This window comes from Ranitomeya variabilis, chromosome 8, assembly GCF_051348905.1.
Source record: "Ranitomeya variabilis isolate aRanVar5 chromosome 8, aRanVar5.hap1, whole genome shotgun sequence".
In the NCBI taxonomy this organism is placed as follows: domain Eukaryota; kingdom Metazoa; phylum Chordata; class Amphibia; order Anura; family Dendrobatidae; genus Ranitomeya; species Ranitomeya variabilis.
Window position 1 is genome coordinate 12,412,004 of NC_135239.1, and position 15,720 is coordinate 12,427,723.

General features: G+C 46.9%; 1 protein-coding gene across 1 annotated transcript in view; it reads left to right on the forward strand.

The window, feature by feature from the left end:
• Positions 1 to 15,720, forward strand: part of PIGK (phosphatidylinositol glycan anchor biosynthesis class K) — a 100,899-nt gene that overhangs the window by 13,546 nt on the left and 71,633 nt on the right. Inside the window, exons 4-8 of the mRNA XM_077277558.1 lie at positions 1,893 to 2,028; positions 6,610 to 6,721; positions 7,569 to 7,665; positions 8,948 to 9,065; positions 9,672 to 9,782. Coding sequence (XP_077133673.1) covers positions 1,893 to 2,028; positions 6,610 to 6,721; positions 7,569 to 7,665; positions 8,948 to 9,065; positions 9,672 to 9,782 — 574 coding nt within the window. The remainder of the gene's footprint in view (positions 1 to 1,892; positions 2,029 to 6,609; positions 6,722 to 7,568; positions 7,666 to 8,947; positions 9,066 to 9,671; positions 9,783 to 15,720) is intronic.

A 15,720-nucleotide genomic window follows, 5' to 3' on the forward strand; every position in this document is an offset into this window, starting at 1 on the left:
TGCAGGAAAAAGTGCAGCACAGCCCGGTCACACTGCCACCCTGCAGTTCTCTGCACACCCCGGAGGTCGGGAGCGCTGCTCTGCAGGGAAAAGTGCAGCACAGCCCGGTCACACTGCCACCCTGCAGGTCTCTGCACACCCCGTGTGTGAGGAGCGCTGCTCTGCAGGGAAAAGTGCAGCACAGCCCGGTCACACTGCCACCCTGCAGGTCTCTGCACACCCCGGAGGTCGGGAGCACTGCTCTGCAGGGAAAAGTGCAGCACAGCCCGGTCACACTGCCACCCTGCAGGTCTCTGCTCACCCCATGTGTCAGGAGCGCTGCTCTGCAGGGAAATCTTAGACGGGTGCGACGCTGACGCTGCACCTCTTGTGTCCCTGGATCCTCAGGATGATAGTGGTCGCACATCCTCGCCGTATACTGTGCCAGCACTGGGAATATTCCTCCAAGTGCCTGGTATTATGGTTCACCACAGTCTTTACTAGCCCGCCCCTCCAATCACTGGCCACAATGTACCAAATCTGCTTTACGGTTATTACTATTACAAAGTAACGTCCCACCGTTTGTGATTTCGCCTTCCAGACGCTTTATTGTTTAGGTGAACAGGATAAGAAACGTGTAAAGGCCTCGTTCCCAGGATGACAATCCTCACAATCTGTTCTCGTTAATACATTCTCTTTTAGTCTCTTTTTTTATGTATATTTTATAAGCTGACCTGTTAGATTAATCTACGTTTTCTGTGTGCGGTGGTTGTAGCGGCTGGATTGGCGTTTTGAATTATGTTCTTTGTGACGGGAAGGTTAGAAGATATTTACTTTGTTCCGTGTTTCTCCATCAAGCCTTTATAAGATTTGCACAGTTCTTCTTTTCTTCTGTTGTCCTGCCCAGAGGACGCCAGACTTGGTGGATGTGGGAAAAGCCATTACACCGTTTACAATAACGTGTGCCTTGATTACGCTCCAACATGGCTTAGAGAGAATGTCCACCTTGATATCATGTCATTTTTAGGTCCAATACTCATTTCTATGAATCTGTATACTGCTCAGAGAATTGTTTCTGATACAAAGCTCCAAATTCCCCTCCTATACATAGTAAATGTATGTGCGGCAGGGACCACTAGGGGGAGCTAGCTGTGGTACTGAGTGCAGTGTATGAAGAGTATACAATCTGCTCCAGAGCTCCCTCTTGTGGTTGCTGCAGGTTCACAGAATTTATTGACCTTCACAGGGGGTTTGGTGCTGTGTGCCAGAAATATAGCTCCAACTTCTATGGAGGAAATATAGAATCCTGTTCAAGGGGTAAAAATGGCCAGTTCTCCAGAATAATCATCATGTGCAATAATTAGTGATGAGCGAATATACTCGTTACTTGAGATTTCTCAAGCATGCTCAGGGGTCCTCCGAGTATTTTTTAGTGCTCGGAGATTTAGTTTTTCTTGCCGCAGCTGAATGATTTACATCTGATAGCCGGCATAAGTACATGTGGGGATTCCCTAGCAACCAGGCAACCCCCACATGTACTTATGCCGGCTAACAGATATAAATCATTCAGCTGCGGCAAGAAAAACGAAAACTCCGAGCACTAAAAAATACTCGGAGGACCCCCGAGCATGCTCGAGAAATCTTGAGTAACGAGTATATTCGCTCATCACTAGCAATAATCAAAAATTCTGAATGCTTAATGAGCAGGCAACGGATATAGAAACTTCAACTTCTTGGCTCTGAAGTTTGTCCAGTTAGTGTTAATAATGGAGAGGCCGTTGTGTCCAGGGCTGGACCTTGTAGTCCTTCCTCCTCTCTTTCTCGTTACCTTCCCTTATTATGCAGGCTGGTTGTCCTGTAAGATGTATGTGTTGGCATATTTGGATGACGCTCTCTCTTTTCGCCTATTACAGCCACATCATCCTAATGCTCGCTGATGACATGGCGTGTAACCCCAGGAATCCAAAACCAGCGACCGTGTTCAGCCACAAAAACATGGAGCTGAATGTCTATGGAGATAACGTGGAGGTCGACTACAGGGGATACGAGGTAAAGATCACATTGTTCTGGGATTGGAGCAGACACTTGTCTTTTTATTGTAGGGAGACTTTCAGGTCGTTTTACCACCCTGAGCCGCCGCAGGGCTTGACGAGCGCCCGGATCTGCCGTGGGGCTTGACGAGCGCCCGGATCTGCCGTGGGGCTTGACGAGCGCCCGGATCTGCCGTGGGGCTTGACGAGCGCCCGGATCTGCCGTGGGGCTTGACGAGCGCCCGGATCTGCCGTGGGGCTTGACGAGCGCCCGGATCTGCCGTGGGGCTTGACGAGCGCCCGGATCTGCCGTGGGGCTTGACGAGTGCCCGGATCTATCCATTAATCCCCGGGACTTCTTAACTTGGGGAATATCTCTTTAAGTGATTTCCTTAATCTGCTCGTTATTATCGGAGTAGAGTTGTTCCTCCTGTTGGGGCCGTGTCCCTGGGATAAGTGCAGGTGGGTGGTGTCCTCACCTCCTGTGTTCTCCATTGCACAAAGTCTTGTAAAGCCTCTTATCCACGTGTGACGAGCGTCGCCGAAAATCCGATTTACTCAACTTTCTTTTACTAATCCTCCTCCCCCCCACACAGCGAGAGGTGAAAACTTCAGCACTATTAATGCAATGGAAAAATAAACCTCTTCCCTCCCACATTGTTTGCTTTCTTCTGAAAATACCAAAAGTGACAGTGAGGACGCCCACCCCGTCCCTGACTCGCTGATTTCTTCATCTAACGCCTTTCTCATCTGTGTGTAATTGTGTGTGCAGCGATTCAGCGCGAAGCTTCGATATGAGACGTCCGTGACTCACACATTCTTCTACACTGTGCCGGAGGGCCGTCGTGGGCCGCCATGAGTGTCCTGGCCTAGAGCCCTCCATAGAAGTGGTGCATGATGTGGTCCTCGGGGTCACCGGTTCTGCAGCCGCAGACCCCGCTGTTCGGTCCTTCCCTGGAGTCACACCCATTAGTCCAGGTGCCGGACAGAGAGATTAGCTTCTCGTGTTATGTTTTTCTATTAACCTCTATCTAAATAGCAATTAAAATGCTATGGACGCCTTGACGGGTTTTTCTTTTTACTTAAATGCACGTATTTTGGGCTAAAATATTTTTTTGCTATTGGGTTTCATTAACAATTTTGCCGCGTTTAGTTGTTGCAGGCTTTTTGTTTCTCTTTCCATTGTTGGATGCAGAATGAGCTAACTGAGAATCTGTCAGTAAACTGATGAAAAGGTTGTTTTTTTTTTCCTTCCGTTTTAGTGAAATCCTTCTGCTGATTTATCACCACAGACCACATCAGAGCTGAGCTGAACTTTGATGTAGTCAGCACAGAGCTCACTGATGGATCCTCCGTCAACACTTTTTTTTTTTTTTTGCCATTAATAAACGGGTCAACAGAGACTATTGAAAACAAAAAATGCAAAATTTCTAATGGCGCTCAATTTCAAAACCGATATTAAAAAATCCATGTATTTATAGGGAAGTCATCCTCAAAGAATGGAATCGGACCAACTGTGACAAGTGCAGTGCAATGATTCTCAAATGTAATAATCAAGTAAAGTTACTTATTAAAGGGGTTTACTGGTTTTCCAAATCCCCTCTCTCCCAGCTGTCATTATTTTTTAATCTCTCAATTTCTGTTTCTCGCTCTCCCGATCCAGCGCTGAGTCGCTGCCACTGCTGCCGGTGCCCTTTACTATCTGCAGTGACAACATTGCAGCCAATGAGTGAGATCCACGGTTCTGAGCAGCTCAATCCATCAACTCCGCTGAGCTCAGTTATTGGCTGCAGCGCTGTCAGTGTGACGTTAGCACTGCGGACAATAGCAGACCCCGGGGGCCGAGACCCCACACTGGACCTGAGGAGGGTGAGTAAAGCTCAGCTTGTATTTTTAAAACAAACAGCAGCTGTGGGAGAACAGTTTTCCGAAATTGGAAAACCCCTTTAAGTCTGAGGCTTCGATTTTTTTAAATGCCTGGTATGCCTAACTTTCAAAATTATTTTGTATCGCTAGGATGTGTGGTGGCTGCAGACAGGATCTTATCATGTATCTCTGTATACAGGAAGCTCCCCCTAGTGGTGGCTGCAGACAGAATCTTATCATGTATCTCTGTATACAGGGAGCTCCCCCTAGTGGTGGCTGCAGACAGGATCTTATCATGTATCTCTGTATACAGGGAGCTCCCCCTAGTGATGGCTGCAGACAGGATCTTATCATGTATCTCTGTATACAGGGAGCTCCCCCTAGTGGTGGCTGCAGACAGGATCTTATCATGTATCTCTGTATACAGGGAGCTCCCCCTAGTGGTGGCTGCACACAGAATCTTATCATATATCTCTGTATACAGGGAGCTCCCCCTAGTGGTGGCTGCAGACAGGATCTTATCATGTATCTCTGTATACAGGGAGCTCCCCCTAGTGGTGGCTGCTGACAGGATCTTATCATGTATCTCTGTATACAGGGAGCTCCCCCTAGTGGTGGCTGCAGACAGAATCTTATCATGTATCTCTGTATACAGGGAGCTCCCCCTAGTGGTGACTGCAGACAGGATCTTATCATGTATCTCTGTATACAGGGAGCTCCCCCTAGTGGTGGCTGCTGACAGGATCTTATCATGTATCTCTGTATACAGGGAGCTCCCCCTAGTGGTGACTGCAGACAGGATCTTATCATGTATCTCTGTATACAGGGAGCTCCCCCTAGTGGTGACTGCAGACAGGATCTTATCATGGATCTCTGTATACAGGGAGCTCCCCCTAGTGGTGACTGCAGACAGAATCGTATCATGTATCTCTGTATACAGGGAGCTCCCCCTAGTGGTGGCTGCAGACAGGATCTTATCATGTATCTCTGTATACAGGGAGCTCCCCCTAGTGGTGACTGCAGACAGGATCCTATCATGTATCTCTGTATACAGGGAGCTCCCCCTAGTGGTGACTGCAGACAGGATATTATCATATATCTCTGTATACAGGGAGCTCCCCCTAGTGGTGGCTGCAGACAGAATCTTATCATGTATCTCTGTATACAGGGAGCTCCTCCTAGTGGTGGCTGCAGACAGAATCTTCTCATGTATATCTATATACAGGGAGCTCCCCCTAGTGGTGGCTGCAGACAGGATCTTATCATGTATCTCTATATACAGAGAGCTCCCCCTAGTGGTGGCTACAGACAGGATCTTATCATGTTTCTCTGTATACAGGGAGCTCCCACTAGTGGTGGCTACAGACAGGATCTTATCATGTATCTCTGTATACAGGGAGCTCCCCCTAGTGGTGGCTGCAGACAGGATCTTATCATATATCTCTGTATACAGGGAGCTCCCCCTAGTGGTGGCTGCAGACAGGATCTTATCATGTGTCTCTGTATACAGGGAGCTCCCCCTAGTGGTGACTGCAGACAGAATCTTATCATGTATCTCTGTATACAGGGAGCTCCCCCTAGTGGTGGCTGCAGACAGGATCTTATCATGTATCTCTGTATACAGGGAGCTCCCCCTAGTGGTGGCTGCAGACAGGATCTTGTCATGTATCTCTGCATACAGGGAGCTCCCCCTAGTGGTGACTGCAGACAGGATCTTATCATGTATCTCTGTATACAGGGAGCTCCCCCTAGTGGTGACTGCAGACAGGATCTTATCATATATCTCTGTATACAGGGAGCTCCCCCTAGTGGTGACTGCAGACAGGATCTTCTCATATATCTCTGTATACAGGGAGCTCCCCCTAGTGGTGACTGCAGACAGAATCTTATCATGTATCTCTGTATACAGGGAGCTCCCCCTAGTGGTGGCTGCAGACAGGATCTTATCATGTATCTCTGTATACAGGGAGCTTCCCCTAGTGGTGGCTGCAGACAGAATCTTATCATATATCTCTGTATACAGGGAGCTCCCCCTAGTGGTGACTGCAGACAGGATCTTATCATGTATCTCTGTATACAGGGAGCTCCCCCTAGTGGTGACTGCAGACAGGATCTTATCATATATCTCTGTATACAGGGAGCTCCCCCTAGTGGTGACTGCAGACAGGATCTTATCATGTATCTCTGTATACAGGGAGCTCCCCCTAGTGGTGACTGCAGACAGGATCTTATCATGTATCTCTGTATACAGGGAGCTCCCCCTAGTGGTGACTGCAGACAGAATCTTATCATGTATCTCTGTATACAGGGAGCTCCCCCTAGTGGTGGCTGCAGACAGGATCTTATCATGTATCTCTGTATACAGGGAGCTCCCCCTAGTGGTGGCTGCAGACAGGATCTTATCATATATCTCTGTATACAGGGAGCTCCCCCTAGTGGTGACTGCAGACAGGATCTTATCATGTATCTCTGTATACAGGGAGCTTCCCCTAGTGGTGACTGCAGACAGAATCTTATCATGTATCGCTGTATACCGGGAGCTCCCCCTAGTGGTGACTGCAGACAGGATCTTATCATGTATCTGTATACAGAGAGCTCCCCCTAGTGGTGACTGCAGACAGGATCTTATCATGTATCTGTATACAGGGAGCTCCCCCTAATGGTGACTGCGTATAGAATCATATTATGTGTCTCCGTCCTGGAAATTTCTTATCTTGTTTTTTGTTTTGTTTAGGTGACTGTCGAAAATTTTCTGAGAGTGTTAACCGGCAGATTGCCACCCAGTACACCTCGACTAAAGCGGCTTCTCTCTGATGACCGGAGTAATATTCTTATCTACATGACTGGTAATATAGTTTTTACTAAGGTCTTTACTACTATAGGTCCCTCTCCTAGGTAATGCAGCATAGTATAAGATGGATCTTGCTCTCCTGTTGGCTAAAAAGGCTCAAAAAATGTTTAGTCGTTTTGCTAATTAAAGCGGTTGGCGAACACACTGGACACTTTGTTTAGGAGTCCGCTGTATTCATGAGGGTGATTTCCTCCATTGTATTTGCATACACAGCACCCAGCGATCACATCGAGGAGGGGGTGAGAGGGGTCTCTGACTCCAGTGTATTCATTAGCAAAGTGTCCGCAGTGTTGGCCGCTTCCGTCTATTAAATGGCGCCATTTTTTGTGTTGCTTGTTCTACTATGCTGCCCCTGAATCGCGAGTAATCAGCTGGTGAATCCCATCGCTTACTTTGGTTGGAGAGACTCTTAGGCTATGTGCACACGATGCGGATTTTGCTGCGGATCCGCAGCACTTTCCCGTGAGTTTACAGTACAATGTAAACCTATGGGAAACGGAAAACGCTGTGCCCATGCTGCGGGAAAAAAACGCGCGGAAACGCAGCGGTATACATTCCCGCAGCATGTCAATTCTTTCAGCGGAATCCGCAGCGGTTTTACACCTGTTCTATAATAGAAAACCGCAGGTGTAAAACTGCAGTGGAAGCCGCACAAAAACCGCGGTAAATCCGCAGGAAAAACGCAGTGTTTTTGCTCTGCGGATTTACTAAATCCGCTGCGGAAAAATCCGCAGTGGACCATTCTATGTGTGCCCATAGCCTTAGCTGCAGTATGACTTGTGCCATGTCCTCTGTTTTCCTTGTCTGTCCCCCTTACATCACGATTTTTTGGTCTTTTGCAGGACACGGAGGAAACGGTTTCCTGAAATTTCAAGATTCTGAAGAGATCACCAACGTGGAGCTGGCAGATGCTTTCGAACAAATGTGGCAGAAAAGGAGGTACAAAAAAAAAAAAGCAGCAACATTATAAGTAAAGGCGTAATAACCTCCTCGCAGCTCGCGCTCCTCACCTCCCGGAGCATCTGCTGAGGATAGTTTTATTAAAACATAATCTCTTTTCCAATAAATGTTATTGCACTTTTCATTTCACACACAAATAATTCAAATCCAACAAAATGCAGCAGTGACGGAGCTGGTGTGCACCGACGGGGTTATTACCATGGACAGGTCGGTGTCTGGAGCACAGCGATAGATTGTGTCATCAAAAAGTGATTTATTACCTGCAGCAATAATGACAAACAAGTATCCGCAAGTACAGTAAATTTGTCGAGAGCCCAGTTAACCCCTTTAAAACAAAAGACCCCTATAAACATTTATGTAAAGAAACGGCAGACTCCTCTTCTTGCATTATTTCTATATGGACTGTCCAAGTCCTGTTTAGATACACTGGCTCAGATACACGGAGGCTGCACGATCCATTGTTACATATGGTCACAATGTGAACAGATGCTATTTCTGTACCTTCACCGTCCTCGTGAGAATGATAATTGAATCCGAGGTTGTCATAGAAACATTAAGCGGATCGCTAACATGTTCTGGATGGAACTATGTTGTCTCCCCCACCCCCCACCCCCCCACCCCCTTTTTTTTTTTTTTTTTTATTAAAGGGATTGTTTCAGAAAATCTGTTTTCTTTTTTTTAATTATTATTCACATTTTTATTTCTAAATGTTCTAGTTTTCGCCTTGTCCTGTTATTGATGCATATGGCAGAAGATTATACTCTTTTATTAGTAGAGTGGCATTTGCTGTTTCACGTCAACAGTTTCTCCGCAGAAGACAACAAACCGTTTAACTAATCTTAGGCCCTCTATGCAAAGCTCCATTCTGCAATATATCTTTTGTTTGCCCCTATTACGCAAGCGCTTCCTACAGTGTATCTCTGTTGTTGGCCCCTGTATACAGCCCCATTTTTAAGTTTATCTTTCCTCATCCCCTGTATACAGAGTCCCTCCTTGAGTATATCTCTCCTCTGAGCTCCTGTATATAGTGATGAGGGATGTATATAGAGATGAGGGAACAGAGATCAGCGATGGATGGGCCGGGGACGTGTCTGCACAGGAGCGTACGTCTGTCAGCGGTCGTGGGTCCAGACACAACCTTAATGCAGTTCTGTAATGTGCCAGCGTGTTGACCTGTGACCTTGCCCCTCTATACAGGAGGATGGCGCAGTATTCGTGGTATCTTCCGCTCTCCTATACTGATCTCTGCTCTTCTTTTCAGGTACAATGAATTGCTGTTTATAATCGATACGTGTCAGGGAGCCTCCATGTACGAGAGGTTTTACTCTCCTAATATCATCGCCCTCGCCAGCAGTCAGGTTGGAGAAGACTCTCTGTCTGTGAGTAGCTCCCCTCCCCCTCTCTATATAGCGCTATAGGTGCCTCCGGGCCGCTCTCCCGACTTTCCGAGACTCCTGAATTACACTTATGCTTTGTATTGCGAGCAGTCTATGTTCCTGCCCCACCGCTGGGTAGTGTAGATATGTTGGAGTCTTGGAGAATCCGCTGTAATCGCTCTGTCTCTTATATTGGCGATGCTCACAGATTTACACACATAAAACCGATGGTTGCTGGGGGTGCAGGGTCACTAAGAGGTTGTGGGGTGCTGACCGCTGGGACCTGCACCAATCGGTAGAACTGGGAACAGTTATCCCCAGCGGGGTGGAGCGGCAGTGCGCATGGTCAATTGTTTCTCCGTTCATTCCCTGTCTGCTAGCCAGCGCTGCACTCTTTTTCCAACCGCCCCATAGAGAATGAACTGGGCGGTGTTCAGGCGTCTGTCCTGACTCACATTTTGTAACTGGGATTGAAGTTCCCCGATTTGCTGATTCCTGCGGTCGATCCTCCACCGATCAGTACGTCATCGCCTATCCTGTTGACTGTGACAACTGATATATATTTTTCTCCTATCATTTTTAATTAATTTATTTTTTGTGTATCTTTAGCACCAGCCAGATATGGCCATCGGGGTTCACCTCATGGACCGATACACTTTCTACGTTTTGGAATTTTTGGAGGAAATCCACCCGGCCAGTCAGAACAACATGAACGACCTGGTAAGATCCGCACCTTTTTTGCTATTCATTGTGTTACAGATCGGTATATGTCATAGATATCGGTTAGGTGCTGGAATCATCCCACCTATCGTTAAAATAGGGGGTCCCCGGCCGCTGACTCGTGGCTGGACATTTGGTGGCTCTCTCCGTTGGCTTCAGGAAGGGATCCGTCAGACTTTTATTACACATCAAAGTTATTCCATGAAAGGAAAAAACTTTTAATCGTTGGACTTTGACAATGATGACCCTATTGGGGATCCCCCATATAATCTGAGCAGTCGGGGAGGGTTACTATGAGTCTTTTTGCATTTGAGGGTGGATTTCTTGCAAAGTTGGATACAAGACTTGGGCCATTATTTGGCCATCGTGGGCAATAAGTTTGCTGTGAATCTTGACAATGACATCGGTTCAGAGAAAAAACTTTCTAGAGATGTTTTGTGCTCTCTTGTGCCCACCCGATTTCTGTGCTGAAGGGGTTAACCGATGCTGCGGCGGTGTCTGCGGTGCGATGACACGGGTTCCTGCCGCCTCTGCCGATCCGTGGAGGCCGCCGCTGTGCACCTGCTTGGCTCGGGCAGATTTCGCAGCCCACACAGACAGGTTTTATGTTATCTCGCGGATCTCTAATGAAATCCCAATGTGAGAATTGCAGGCTGAGGTGTAAACAGACGCCGGCTCTTCTGTCTCCCTGACCTCGTTCTACATGAAGCGCTTTATTATTTGTGGGTTATGTTGCGGGATTCATAGATCAATTAACGGCAAAAAAAAATTAGCGAAAGCGTAATTCTGAGGAACGGCGCAATGTGAGACAGTCAGGTCTATGGTGGAAGTGAACGGAGATGCCAAAACTGGTCATCAGGATGGTGGGTGATGCTCCATTACACCCCCAGAATCAGTACCGGGCCGTCCCGTCTCCAGCCCCTGCTGCTGACTGTACGCTGCTCATTTATTCTTCTTAAACAGATTTTGACTTTACCTCCTGATTCAGGAAGCGCCGAGGAGATAAAAGTGGGGGGCACGCCTCAATGCTACACAGGAGATGGCATAGAGAAACTGCTCTTAGCTGTCGGCCTTTGAACATGGCGGGGAAGAAAAGAGACCCCCAGCGCCTGGCGAGACCTCCTGCCGAGCGCTGTCAAATAAAAAGAGATATCAAACGATCAAACCACCATTAATCTTCTAAGCGGACCCCCACAGTGGACACCCACTGTACAGCCCCCAATAACCAACAAAGAGCATGTCCGGAGCAAAAGGGCATTTATGGCTTTAAGTATTTACTACCCCTGCGAGGGGCGTCAGGTCTGTACCGCCGCTCAGTTCTGCCCGTAAATCTGCAGCTTTACTTCATCTAGGATTTTGGAACGACTATTAAGAATAAAGTGACAACTTAGTCCGGGCGCCCGGCCATGAACACGTCGTCTGTGATTTAGAGGAAGGTTAGGGGATAAAGCTGAAAATATATCAGCGGTCTAAACTGTGAGCCCTGCGGAGCCCAAGTGACCGCTGTGTAAGCACCTGGCCATAAATAAACCCGAAAACGTGCCGGAATATTTGGGTTCAGTCACATTCAGAGAAAAGACTGCCAGATGTCTGTCTAGCCTCATCACATTGCACTTGCTCCTGTGTAATAGCAGAGTGGAATCTCATCACATTGCACTTGCTCCTGTGTAATAGCGGGGTGGAGTCTCATCACATTGCACTTGCTCCTGTGTAATAGCAGGGCGGAGTCTCGTCACATTGCACTTGCTCCTGTGTAATAGCGGAGTGGAATCTCATCACCTTGCACTTGCTCCTGTGTAATAGCGGAGTGGAATCTCATCACATTGCACTTGCTCCTATATAATAGCGTGGCGAAATCTCATCACATTGCACTTGCTCCTGTGTAATAGCGGAGTGGAATCTCATCACCTTGCACTTGCTCCTGTGTAATAGCGGAGTGGAATCTCATCAAATTGCACTTGCTCCTATATAATAGCGTGGCGGAATCTCATCACATTGCACTTGCTCCTGTGTAATAGCGGAGTGGAATCTCATCACATTGCACTTGCTCCTGTGTAATAGTGGAGTGGAATCTCATCAAATTGCACTTGCTCCTATATAATAGCGTGGCGGAATCTCCTCACAGTGCACTTGCTCCTGTGTAATAGCGTGGCGGAATCTCATCACATTGCACTTGCTCCTGTGTAATAGCGTGGCGGAATCTCATCACATTGCACTTGCTCCTGTGTAATAGCGGAGTGGAATCTCATCACATTGCACTTGCTCCTGTGTAATAGCGGAGTGGAATCTCATCACATTGCACTTGCTCCTATATAATAGCGTGGCGGAATCTCATCACATTGCACTTGCTCCTGTGTAATAGCGGAGTGGAATCTCATCACATTGCACTTGCTCCTGTGTAATAGCGGAGTGGAATCTCATCACATTGCACTTGCTCCTGTGTAATCGCGGAGTGGAATCTCATCACGTTGCACTTGCTCCTGTGTAATAGCGGAGTGGAATCTCATCACATTGCACTTGCTCCTGTGTAATCGCGGAGTGGAATCTCATCACGTTGCACTTGCTCCTGTGTAATAGCGGAGTGGAATCTCATCACATTGCACTTGCTCCTGTGTAATAGCGGAGTGGAATCTCATCACATTCTACTTGCTCCTATATAATAGCGGGGTGGAGTCTCATCACATTGCACTTGCTCCTATGTAATAGCGGGGCGGAGTCTCATCACATTGCACTTGCTCCTATATAATAGCGGGGCGGAGTCTCCTCACATTGTACTTGCTCCTGTGTAATAGTGAGGCGGAGTCTCATCAAAATGTAACGGTGACCACTCTCTGCTCATTCTCCTCGATCTTTCTGCAGCTTTCGACACTGTTGACCACCCTCTCCTACTCTCTAGGCTCCAGTCACTTGGCATTAAGGACACTGCTCTCTCCTGGTTCTCCTCCTATCTTTCTGACCGCTCCTTCAGTGTTCTGTTCTCCGGCTCCACTTCATCTCCTCTTCCTCTCACTGTCGGGGTACCCCAGGGCTCAGTCCTTGGCCCCCTTCTCTTCTCCCTCTACACGGCCCCAATTGGACAGACCATCAGCAGATTTGGCTTTCAGTACCATCTTTATGCTGATGACACAACTATGCACGTCATCCCCTGACCTTACCCCGCTGTACTACAGAACACCACTGACTGTCTGCAGTCTCCAACATCATGTCCGCTCTCCATCCCGCCATCTACTAACCTCCCTAAATCTGACATTTCCCTCTCCGTGGGTGGCACCATCATAACACCCCGGCAGCAGGCGCGCTGTGTGGGTGTTATGTTTGACTCCGATCTCTCCTTCACCTCCCACATACAATCTCTTGCCCGCTCGTGCCGCTTACACCTAAAGAACATCTCTAGAATCCGCTCTTTTCTCACCATGGAGACAACAAAAACCCTCACTGTCGCCCTGATCCACTCCCGTCTGGACTACTGTATTAATTGGCCTCCCCCTCACGTGACTTTCCCCTCTCCAGTCCATCCTTAATGCAGCAGCTAGGGTCGTCCATCTGGCTAATCGTTACTCGGACGTGTCCACTCTTCGCCAGTCATTACACTGGCTGCCCATTCATTACAGGATACAATTCAAAGTACTTGTTCTCACCCACAAAGCTCTTCACAGTGCGGCACCCCCTTACATCTCCTCCCTCATTTCTGTTTATCGGCCTACCCGCTCGTTACACTCTGCAAGCGACTTTTGACTAACCTCTGCACTAATCCGTACCTCCCACTCCCGACTCCAAGACTTCTCCCGTGCTGCGCCAATCCTCTGGAATGCTCGACCCCAAGAAGTTAGGACTATCCACAACACAGTTTTAGGTGTGCCGTCAAAACACATCTGTTCAGAGCGGCCTATCATGTTCCCTAATCAAAGTCCTTGTGTGTGTGGCCCATTCACTATCTGAGAATAATCCTCCATCAATCTCCACTGCACCCAATAGCACCACAAATACTGGCGGCTGACCACCCCATGCAGCGTTTATCGATCTCCCACTCCATCGGGATGGCTGGACCATCATTGTAAATAAGCCCCTGTACCTTGTGTCTCCCCCACCATTGTAGATTGTAATCTCTCATTAGCAGGGGCGTCTTATTTTGCTTTAATTATTGAATTATTTTGAACGCTGTTACTTATAACGGTTGTGTGTGAATTGTTAAACTGTAAAGCGCTGCCGAATATGTTGGCGCTATATAAATAAAGATTGTTATTAAGGTTGAAGGAAGACTTTAAGTCCATCTAGTTCAACCCATAGCCTAACCTAACATGCCCTAACATGTTGATCCAGAGGAAGGCAAAAAAAAACCCATGTGGCAAAGAGTAAGCTCCACCATGGGGAAAAAAATTCCTTCCGGACTCCACATACATCAATCAGACTAATAATAGTGATAGTGTGGCAGAATCTCCTCACATTGCTTTTGTTCTTCCTGTGTAATTGCAGTAAGTGATAATTTGGTGAGAGCTGCTGTCCTGGGTCTGTTTACTGAGTGTGATGCAGCTTTCGCCTCCTGCTTGTGATGGGTTTCTCTCTGTCAGCTGCTGGGTACATACAGAGGCAGAGCTCGGCAGGAGGCAAGGAGTTTGAGAGCTGCTTGGAGGGATATGATTGGTGGCGTCAGTTTGTAGGTGCATATGAGTCTGACTACCTGTTTGTACAGGAGAACATGAGGGGACAGCTGGCCGGAGAGGTGGTCACAACTGAGCTGCGATGAGACACATTGCGCAGTGAGAATAGTGCAGCTGACTAAGCATTTTACATGTCCAAACCAACGTTGTGGCTGGTACTTTACGTCCTAGGTTGGTCTTATTAAAATCCTCCATAAAATGCCTGTGGAGTGTATCGCTGCCCCAGTGTCCCCGGGACTCTGCCCATTGTGCCCACTAGTTTGTCATTGGTGGGCGGTAGGTGGTCCGGATATAAAGGGTCGTCTTTTCCTTTCCACCAGCGCCATCATTCTGCTCTAATGCATCTAAAATATAGAATGAAGTTAATAATCGCAAATAAAAAATCTGCTGCTGTTTTCTGTCTGCAGCTCCTATGCAGACGTATGTGTCCTCATAGTAGCAGACTGCAAACACATGGTGTAGTCAGCCATCCGCCAAATGTCATCTGTCCTACTGAATGTGGGCGGCGGGCGGATCGTACGGAGGGGTCGGATCGTACGGAGGGGTCGGATGTAGCTTGTGGTTATCGAGGCTCACGGGAGGTTTAATCAAGATGTCTTGCAAAGTTGCATACTTTTTATTTGTTTGATGCATTTCAATCGCTAAATTATTGACTGTGAAGTTGGAGACTGTGGGACAAGTTGCAAACTTCTATACAAACGAAACATTCGTCATAAGTTGCAACTTTTTTTTCTTTCTAAAAGGCGTCCACTACATTCACTTAGGTTAATAATGGCTATATATATATATATGTGTGTGTGTGTATATATATATATATATATATATATATATATATATATATATATATATATATATATATATATATATATATATATATATATATATATATTTATATGAAAACGCTTGGGCACCCCCATTAATCTTAAGCCTAATGTTTTATAAAAATAGTTTTTTTTTTGCAACAGCTATTTCAGTTTCATATATCTAATAACTGTTGGACACAGTAATGTTTCTGCCTTGAAATGAGGTTTATTGTACTAACAGAAAATGTGCAATCTGCATTCAAACTAAATTTGACAGGTGCATAAGTATGGGCACCCTTATCCTTTTCTTGTTTTAAATACTCCTACCTACTTTTTACTGACTTACTAAAGCACTTTTTTTGGTTTTGTAACCTCATTGAGCTTTGAACTTCATAGCCAGGTGTATGCGATCATGAGAAAAGCTACTTAAAGTGACCACTTGCAAGTTGTTCTCCTGTTTGAATCTCCTCTGAAGAG